Source organism: Musca autumnalis, unplaced genomic scaffold (assembly GCF_047663935.1).
Source record: "Musca autumnalis isolate F117 unplaced genomic scaffold, ASM4766393v1 scaffold_5, whole genome shotgun sequence".
Classification (NCBI taxonomy): Eukaryota; Metazoa; Arthropoda; class Insecta; order Diptera; family Muscidae; genus Musca; species Musca autumnalis.
In genome coordinates, this window is record NW_027412088.1 from 104999164 (window position 1) to 105009853 (window position 10690).

Below are 10690 nucleotides of genomic sequence, written 5' to 3' on the forward strand. Positions count from 1 at the left end.
TATGTCCACAAGTTTTGTTATATATGTTTATTGACACTTAAGAACGCTAAATGTCAAATTATAGCCAAATCGGTCTGAAAATGTAGCTAAAAACGTCAAAATACCGTAAATCGGGGGGTACCGTTATATGGGGGCTATACCAAAACGTGGACCGATATAGCCCATCATCGAACTTGACCTGCCTGCAAACAAAAGACGCATTTTCCCAAAATTTCAGCGTCCTATCTCCATTTTTGTGGATGCTAGAGTGATTACCACAGACGGACGGACGGACGGACGGACGGACGTGCTCAGATCGACTTAGAATTTTACCCTGATCAAGAATATATATACTTTATAGGGTCGCAAATGAGTATTTCAATGCGTTACAAACGGAAAAACAAACTTAATATACCCTCCATACTATGGTGGAGGGTATAAAAAATAAACTGACAGAAACTGGCTAACCATGAAACATCTCTGAATAGTCTATTGAAAAGAAATGGAATTATTATATTTAATGGAAACACTTTAGAATAAAAACTTGCAAAGATTAGCAATCTTATAGTACGTTTATATATAACAAGATTTAACAAACCCACTGGGTTTTAAATGTCAATTCCATTACATATACGTCAAACAAATCCTTATAAAGAAGGTTAACCCTGCAAAAGGCTATAATATAAACATGGCCTTAAATCCCGGCCAAAGACCGGCTAATTAAGAACAATTGCAACGGCCCATACGAAATGGTCTTATACTATGGTTACATTTACGAAATCCACTTGATTTCAACTGTCAATTCCATTGCTCAAACGTCAAATGAAATCCAATCGATTTCAGATGAGTTTTCATTTGACGTATACACAAAGAATTGACAGATGAAATCGAGTGGATTTCGTAAATGTAAATATAGCATTATATATCGACCGAAGGCAGTATATTTTGAAAAATAAAAACGAAAAAACAAAAACAAGTAAAAACGGCGTTAGGTTCGGACGGGTCGAACTTGTTATACACTCCACCGACAAATTTATGGGGAAAAGTTTTATATCACCAACGAAGACTAAGTACAAAATTTCAGCTATTTCGGTCTATGGGGGCTATATTAAGGCGTGGAAATATACCGACAAATTTCATATGGAAAGTTTTGTACCCCCAATTTTCAGCCATTTCGATGTATTATTGTTACCACAACCTACAAAATACCGAAAATCGGGAGGCAACTTTCTATGGGGCTATATGAAGGCATGGACCTATACCGACAAATTTCATATGGAAAGTTCTATACCCCCAAAGAAGACAAAATACCAAATGTTAGCCATTTCGGTGTGATCATGATGCTAAAATCTTCAAAATACCGAAAATCGGGAGGTACCGTTCCATGGGGGCTATATTAAGGCATGGACCTGTACCGAAAAATTTCTGGAGGAAAGTTTTATACCCCCAACGAAGACTAAATACCAAATTTCAGCCATTTCGGTGGGTTATTGTGGCCACAACCTTTAAAATACCGAAAATCCGGAGGCACCGTTCTATGGAGGCTATGTGAAGGCGTGGACCTATATCTACCATTTCGGAGTGATAATGAGACTAAAAACTTAAAAATACCGAAAATCGGGTGGTAGCGTTCTATCAGGGCTATCAAAAGTGGACCGATATAGCCCAATTGCACTACCAAACATCCTAGGAGTAATAGAAACTTCTATACCAACTTACAAAGCTCTATCTAAAAAATTGCGAGCTGTATCTTGATTTCAACAGACGGACGGACGGACATGGTTATATCGACTTAGAATTTTACCCTGATCAAGAATATATGTATGTATATACTTTATAGGGTCTCTGATGAATATTTCGATGTGTTACAAACGGAATGACAAATTTATGGTCTGTTCCAGAACTCCAAGAATTTACTAATTTGTACTATTTTTTCGATAACATAAAGGAAAAAATGCTATCGTAGTAAAAAATAGTACCTTCTTGCAGGTTCTAGAACAGGTTATGGTGGAGGGTATAATAAACAGTAGATGTGTTCGTTTACTCAACAATTCGTACAAATTTGTAAAAGTTCAGTAACTTCTTGTAATCGGCTAAGGTCTTTTGCATTGTACTGTAGAGTAAACGAACAACATCCAGTAACAACTTGTACAAATTTTGAGTAAACGAACACACATAGTTTCTGGAACACAACTACAGTATAATGCTAAGTTTACATTTACGACATCCACTCGATTTCAACTGTCAATTCCATAGCTCAAACGTCAAATGAAATCTCATCTGGATTTCATTTGACGTTTAACCTATGGATTTGACAGTTGAAATCGAGTGGATTTCGTAAATGTAAACCAAGCATAAGATATAATGTCTGTTCGATAACTTCACACGTAATGCCATGTTCATACCAGCATTTTAGTCACAAATTACGTACACGAATTAACCCGTTCATACGAAATTTTACACAATTCTTAGCAACATGATTCATATTTTCATACTGATTTTAAAGAAAGTCTCAGCCAAAACACGAGGAAAATTAATTGATATGAACTGAAAAAATATTTGCCTTCTTTCAGATATCTATTTAATACTTAATTATATTATTTTCGTTCGTGTTTTCTATTTTTTTCTCACAATTTTGGTGTTTTCTGTAAAGTTGTTAATTTTTCTATTTTCAAAATTAACGAGAGAGACCTGCCACAATAAATATTTGGTATACAGACTTTCTGGCAGGCATTTTGATGGACAAGAAATGCAACTGCAATGAAAGAGAAGACACAATTTGCTATGTTTTGAACGTATACTAGTCGTTAAACCATTTACTTTTCATTCATGTTTTGCAGTTTTTCTACAAATATTTGGGTTTTTAATAAGTTTTCAAATTTTGTATTTTTGTTGTCACAGTTAATTGATTTCGATAAATTCTCTCATTTGTTAGAGATGGGACATATTTTATCGTCGTTCTGGAGTAATTTAAATTGAACAATGTTCAAAAATCGTTGTTCGTTCTCAAAATTTTGTATGGGAAATGAAATAATTACATATATCGTAAATTTGGTTCGAACAACGAATAGAGAGTGAATTACCCTTATGCTATGTTTACATTTACGAAATCCACTCGATTTCATCTGTCATATCCATAGGTTAAACGTCAAATGAAATCCAATGGATTTCTGATGAGATTTCATTTGACGTTTGAGCTATGGAATTGACAGATGAAATCGAGTGGATTTCGTAAATGTAAACTTAGCATTAGTATGAACAAGGCATAAAAAGTATTTGCAAGTACTTCTCATTTCTCTTTTACTGAACAAGTTTGTTATCGAACAGCATTTTGTAAAAGTTTGTTCAAAATTGTACAATCTTTTGAGTTATCGAACAGACCTACATATAGATTGATACTCCCATCTTTGCTCGAACTATACCATGTGTTTTTTAGTACTAAACTAAAACAGCTGCAACTTGTTTATAAACAAAAACCAGCTGACAGTACTAAACCTGCTATGTTCACCAAGTCTATTTTCGTATCAACTTTATATTATTTTTCTTTCTTTTCAATCAGCCATTTCATACATAGCGACACAATGGCTCTCGGAAACCAGGTACATCAGAAGTGTGAGCGCCACTGAACTAAATGTAAACCAGGAAACGAGTGTGTGTGCCAACAAAATTCACAAAATTCATGGTGAAGACGAAAGTTTTACCTCGCTCTTGAAAAACAAAGCACAACAGCAACTAAGGAAAAAACGATTTGCAACAGAAGACCATCCCGTGTATTTATGTAATATGTTAGTGGAAAATAGTTGACGAAATACCAAATTGTTGGAACTAAACATAAGAACAAAATTCCCGGAGTTTTACGACAAACTTATTATATAAGAGCTAGTGTTACGTGTTTATGACGAAAGGGTGACAACGGCCAAAATGTTGTCGTCCAAGATAGCTGCTTTTCGTATGGTGGTGGAAGCACCTCACCAAGTACTGTTGTTTTCAGTACCCAGTCAAAAGATAACAAAGCGTTTCCTCACACCAATGTCGGCATATGAAAAGCGTATAGAATCCAAGAAATTGTTACCTGACAAAGTGCAGAAGGCCACTACCCAAGACCTGGAGAATTTGTATCATGCCATAAAGAATTACACGCCCACTCCAGTAAAGGCTCAAACATCAAGTGGGGGTGGTTTCTTTGGAAGATTTATGAAAAAAGAACAAGGTCCACCAAAATTTGAATTGTTGAATGAAACTGCTCCCAAGGGCCTCTACATTTACGGCAGTGTTGGCGGTGGTAAAACAACATTGATGGATATGTTCTATGATTGCTGTGTCGACGTAGGTGAACATGGAATAAACCGGTTTTTGAATGTTGATGTTGACAAAGATTTCTTTTTACCCCATTACAGATTCCAAAAAAGCAACGTGTACATTTCAATTCGTTCATGTCGAATGTACATTCACGCATCCATCAGGTGAAACAGGAACGTGGTCCTCAAGATCGTGCGTTTAATTCTGAAAAGCCATTACCTTTTGATCCCACTTTACCGGTGGCTGAAATGATTGCAGCCGAATCATGGTTAATATGTTTCGATGAATTTCAAGTCACCGATATTGCTGATGCTATGATTTTGAAAAGTCTATTCACGCATCTATTCAATGAGGGTATCGTTTGTGTGGCTACCAGTAATCGTCATCCAAATGATTTGTATAAAAATGGCCTGCAACGTAGTAATTTTATACCCTTCATTGGTATATTGCTAAATCGTTGTAATGTTTCGGCCCTGGATAGTGGTGTGGACTATCGGCGTATAGCACAATCTGGAGATAAAAATTATTTTGTGTAAGTATTTTGTTGGAATACTATTATGTTTTCTATCTCTAATGTGGGTGGGTGTCATCGTGGTGCAATCGTCAAACCCGACTTACACGCTAAAGATCGTGGATTCGATTCCCAGGCCAGGCAACATCAAATTTTCAATGGTGGGAAATTACCCCTCAGTATGTTGGCGACATTTTCTGAGTATTTCAGCCATGTAAAACTTCTCTACAAGTGGTGTCTTAGGACACGCCGTTCGGACTCGGCAATAAACAGTGGGTCCCATATCATTGAGCTAATGTGAATCGAGGTGCACTCATTGATATGTGAGAATTCTCCCTTGTCCCATCTGGGATGTTTGTAGAACAATTATATAATGTGTTTGGGGCAAATGAAAACACAAACGAATTGCCATAATTTAGAAAAGAGAAGTTGAAGAGATGTTCGACTGTAATCAGAGGATTACAGGAGGAATTATATGCATAATAGAGTATCCCTTCACCTTCGGTTTCTGTTTGCGGTGGTGCTAGTATTTCGTAACCGCAGCTCGAGTTATTTCTTTTTAATTTCTTTAAATCTATCTTCGATTCTGTATAAAAATTCAAGAAAGACACGGCATTTATTGCTTTTCTGTTTGATAATGAAGTCGGTGATAGTTGAAAGGCCATAGTCAAGCATTTGAAAAGATGCAGCGAGTGATAAGGGGTAGTATCCACATCGGAAAGATGTTCTAATGCGAGCAGAAATAAAATTGTTGTTGTAACAATTCAAATATATATGGTGATGTGAACATAATTTCAGTTACCTACCAAATTCTACAGAATGGTAAGACAATTAGATGGGGTTAGTTGAGTATTAAAGAACGATGAAGAGCATCGTGAAGAAGACTTCAATTCGGGCACACTATTAAAAAATCACTCGCATTGTCCCATTTCCTTTTTTACGAAGATTATATTGTGACTTAAAAAATCACTCGCATTGTCCTATTTCCTTTTTTACGAATACTCGTATATATAACTCCTCTGTCGTAAAGATTTATTGCATTTGAGTTTGAAGGAGCCTCTATAGGAGGTACATGTCCATCTCTATTAAATATTATTTCTCTCTATGCTATATCGTAGCTGTGCAGCTTGAAACGGAAAGGGTCGCATTTGCTGGCATTCTCGCCTGGCTTAAACGCTAGGGCGACTACCTTTCTAATATTATTTAGGAGAAGGCAGCATTTAAAATATGTTATGTTTATTCCCAGCTTAATCTTTCTGCAATCCCTTTCCTTTTAGTATATCGAAGACAGATGCCAAAGCACAAATGGAACGCATGTTTAAGATTTTATGTTCGCAAGAAAACGATATCATTCGACCACGTACCATTACGCATTTCGGACGTGATTTAACATTTCAACGTACCTGTGGGCAAGTATTAGATAGCACATTTGAAGAGCTTTGCGATCGGGTAAGTTGAATTTTTTGTGGCTAATAAATTAAAGTGCAGATTGCCAAAATATATGCTCTGTTATATTCCAGCCCCTGGGTGGAAGTGATTATATACAAATTGGACAATTCTTTCACACCGTGCTAATACACAATGTTCCTCAAATGACGCTGCAAATAAAATCACAAATGCGTCGATTCATAACATTGATTGATACGCTATATGATAATCGTGTACGTGTGGTGATTTCTGCAAAAGTTCCTCTAGATCAATTATTTAATTTTAGTGATAAACCGGATGGCAAACCCTTAGTGGATGAACACCGTATGCTTATGGATGATCTTAAACTGACGGCAGTAAGTAATCTGTATTGGTAGTATGACATAAAAATATAATAGTAATATCGTTTTGTCTTTATCTTATAGAGTGATACATCAGCAAGTGTATTTACGGGCGAGGAAGAAATGTTTGCCTTTGATCGTACTCTATCACGTTTATATGAAATGCAACAGAAAGAATATTGGGAACAATGGGCAAAGCATCGATAAAACAATTATACATCTTCTCTTTTTCCTCTAAAATTTCGAAATCTGTATTGATACAAGGTCACAAAATCGTTTAGTACTTATTATAGTTCGAAATTGTTTTCCTATGAGACTTTTTTAATGTTTGTCCATTTTTTTTTTTTTTTTTTTTTTTTGTTTATCATTATATTGGTACACTAGCTAAGTCAGCAAACTGTTGATGTTCCATTGTATACATGTTAATTTTATTTTGACGACTTTAGCAAACAATTTTCAAATTAGAAAGATGTTTGAACAATAAAGATGCTAGCAAATAAAAAAAATTAAATTTAAATATTTAACAAAGGCCGACTTTCAGTATTGTCAGTTGCTTTGTATTCGTGCATGAAACTAAGGGCTCTTAAATCGATTTCCCCACTACTGCAATTTCATAAAATTACTCTAGTATGGAACTCGATTGGAAAACCCCTAGTTTCATGCACGAATACAAAGCAACTGACAATGCGGAAGTCAGCCAAACTGTCCCCCCCGTTAACACATGCAAGTGTCAGTTCGAAACAATTTAAGGGATCAACTGTAGTTGCGTTGCCAGAAGAGAAAATCCTACAATTGAAATAAGTGAGACGACATACATATGTATTTTTTTTTTCAAATTCATTCAATATAGGGGTTTTGAACCTTCAGCTATTAATTTAATTGTAAAAAAGTATGAGTTTCAATGCGGAAATGGAAATTTCTCTTATTAAATTTGTTGTCGCCAACGCAACTGGAGATGGATTGCTTTCCATAATCGACCCCTAAGTTTCGAATATAATATGTATACACGACTGTCTGCAAGTTACTTGCATGTTTGCTTGTGTAATCTTCGGGCAAATAAATATTCTTCTTTTAAAAGAATTGTTGAATTATGTATGGGTAAAAAAGCAAAAGATTCTTGCAGGTTCTGGAGCAGATATATGCCTGTTATTGTTACAAAGTCAGAAATTAAAATAATTTTTTTAGTGGGGGTAATTTTGAACGTATATTCCCTGTGAGTTTTCGCCTTTCCGCCGTTTCAACTTAAGGGAGAAAGTGAAAAAATTCACGGGGAATTTTCGTTCAGAATAACCCCAAATATTAATTTTCGGAGTTAGTAATTTCTTCACCATCGATATTACACCCCGACTCATGTGTAATTACCATCAACTTCAACGATTGTAAAAAGAAAATACTACTATATATTTTTCAGGACTTCATTCATAAAAATGTTTTATGATCTTAACTTATAATTCTTAATTCACTTAGACATTAAATATATTACATAATTTTTTAATTATTCATTGTTTTTTTGTTGTTTCTCCAATTCAAATTTATACTTTAATTCTTGTAATTCCAGAGATCTCATTTTTATCATATTTTTCTCACGCAACAACTCCTCCATTACTCGATGGTGCCGTTCGTTTTCTTTATTTGTTTCTTTTTGTATTTTATAGATTTCATTTAGCTTATGGCAAATACGTTGGAAACAATCCGCCACCACTTGGTTATTGTCCAGCATAAAAGTGGAAGAACGACGAATCTCAGACGAAATGTTTTGTTGATTTTGTGATGCTTCTCTAGAAGTACTTGCTTCGGGCAATAATGGAAATCCTTTAAGGTCTTCTTGTATTGATGTATCGCTCATTACATTATCATCTTGGTTGTTCTGTGAAGGTGTTTCTATTCGTTGGCGCTTCGGCGATGGACTTATATTCCATGAACACTTGGTATCTTCGTCATCATCACTGAGAATTGTGTCACATGAAGATGTATCACCAGTCAATGTAGCTTTCTGGTGCGCAGAGTATTGTGTTTTTGTTGAATTTAAAATATTTACAATTTCTAATTCCGCATCTGTCAGTCGTACGACTGGAGAGTCTTTGGAGGATAGCTTTTTACGTATATTTTTTCTCCAATCCGCCCAAGACTGCGAATAAAAAATAAGCGAATGTTTTAATCTGTATGTTAATATGTTCCTGAGTGTTTTTTTTTTCTACACTAAATTCACCTTTTTCCAATCAGGAATGTCTCGTACGGGCGGACCATTTGCGTTCAGTTCCTTCGTAAGTCTGATCCAAAAATCTTCATATTCTTGCTTTCTTCCTTTTAAAAATCCAAAAGTCATTTCGGGATGTTCCTTCATGTGTTTAGCCATAATATCATCTTGAATTGGATTTTTGTGATTTCTGCCACTGTTTAAAAAATAAAGTACAGATAAATTCCCAAAATTGCACACAAAAGCAACATCGCACATATTTCCATAAATATTTTGACTAAGGTATATTCATAGAACAATTACCCAGGTAGTGGAATCGTAAAATTTTGAATATGTTATGTCAAAACCATGACACAATTACCCAGGTAGTGGCATCGTAAAATGTTGAATATGTTAGTCAAAACTTTCTTTTTGTTGTTGGGGAAATTACATCAAAAATAATTTGTTATAAAGGGATTTGACTTTTGATATTCGATCAGCTGGTGCGATACCACTACCTGGGTAATTGTTCCATGGGTATATTCATAGAAGGCATGTGAATTACTCCATTTAACAACTTTACAATAATAACAAAAGTTCGTTTAATTTTGAAAATGGAAGAACCGGCAAAGTAGTAAAAGTTGTAAACTGCTCACATAAGGGGGGTTATCATGAACGGAAATTCCCCGTGAATTTTTTCACTTTCTCCCTTAAGAAACTGACTGGGAAATTTCATTCATGATAACCCCCTTTATGTATATATTTACAAAGAATAGTTTGTGTAATTTGAAATTGACCAAGTATCGTTTAGAAAGATCGTTAAATGACCAAAAAGGGTAAGTATTGCATATTGGATCTGAAACTGCTAACGCTGAGAGATACCAAAGAAACATAAGCGAACAAAGAAAAATTGGAAGGCACTTACGATATGCTCGTAGTCGAAGAGTTTCCCAAATCATTTTTGTTGGTCACACTTTCTACCGGTTCCTTCATATAACTTAGAGCGTGAATTTTCTCCTCAGTCGCTGTAAGTGGTCTCTTCTGAGCAACTTTCTGTCGTATGTACCTTCTTTGATCGGTCCACACCTGAAAAATGTTAGCCAAAATCAGTATTTATTTTGTTACAAAAAAATTGTTTTACCTTCTTCCACTCAGCTATAGATTTCGATGGTGGGCCTGCTGAGTTCAGCTCCTTCTCCAAATTACACCAAAATACTTTGAGTTCTTCTTTGTTAACTTCATTCATTCGAGTTGCAATGTCCGGCCGAGCTTGCATTGATGACAAAAGAATATCTAATTGTTTTCTATTTGTTACTTTCGTCCTAAAACACAAATACATAAATATCATTACAAATGAAAAATATTCGTTTTTGTCGTTTTTTTTTTAATTTCCATACTTACATTTTGTTCAACTCACTTTGACTTCTTTAGCGAGATTTCTCACAATAGCTACTTTTTTCTCACGCGTCCCTTTTGCTGTTTTTAAGAGGGAGAACGTGAGAGCACTCACTGCGAAATGGTGTTTATAATAATGAGTAGAGTTGTTAAATCTAGTGAACTAGTTCAGTAACATAGTTCATTTGCGTACGAGTTATTTCACAAAAACAAAGGGATAATATTACTCATACGAAGTTCCTTCATACGAACGACCGGTGTCCACTGAACTGCATAGTGAACTAGGTCGTTCAAACGAACTAGATTTTAACATCTCTAATAATGAGTGTGAACAAAATTCATGGGGAACTGATATTTATCTATTAATAGTTGTATTCCAGAACTAAAAAGATTTTACAATAGCTCTATTCCTTTACGTGCAAGAATCTTCAAGTTTTACCACTTTTTACTCATATGGGAGCAGTTTACGACTTTTACTACTTTTGCCGGTTTTAACATTTTCAAAACTAAAGGAATGTACCAAATGTGTACCACTTTTAAACATTTTTGCTCTGTTCCAGA

General features: G+C 35.2%; 2 protein-coding genes across 3 annotated transcripts; one reads left to right on the forward strand and one right to left on the reverse strand.

The window, feature by feature from the left end:
- Nucleotides 1-3479: 3479 nt before the first annotated feature.
- Nucleotides 3480-7064, forward strand: LOC141386996 (putative ATPase N2B). 2 transcript variants are annotated; one of them, XR_012408456.1, is made up of 6 exons: nucleotides 3546-4305; nucleotides 4377-4810; nucleotides 6067-6238; nucleotides 6310-6450; nucleotides 6504-6573; nucleotides 6643-7064. XR_012408456.1 is itself a non-coding variant. In XM_073955989.1 (5 exons), the coding sequence occupies exons 1-5, from the start codon at nucleotides 3901-3903 to the stop codon at nucleotides 6763-6765; spliced, it is 1398 nt and encodes a 465-aa protein (XP_073812090.1). In that variant the 5' UTR covers nucleotides 3480-3900; the 3' UTR covers nucleotides 6766-7064. The 2 variants fall into 2 exon arrangements, 1 of the variants encoding a protein (XP_073812090.1); XM_073955989.1 differs by having other exon boundaries at nucleotides 3480-4305; nucleotides 6310-6573.
- Nucleotides 7065-7959: 895 nt separating this feature from the next.
- LOC141386997 (uncharacterized) lies at nucleotides 7960-10427 on the reverse strand. The gene is made up of 5 exons (XM_073955990.1): nucleotides 10136-10427; nucleotides 9876-10056; nucleotides 9660-9820; nucleotides 8768-8951; nucleotides 7960-8686 (listed from the first exon to the last, which is right to left on the reverse strand). Coding segments are annotated over exons 1-5 (1161 nt in total). The 5' UTR covers nucleotides 10138-10427; the 3' UTR covers nucleotides 7960-8053.
- Between the last annotated feature and the right edge of the window lie 263 nt (nucleotides 10428-10690).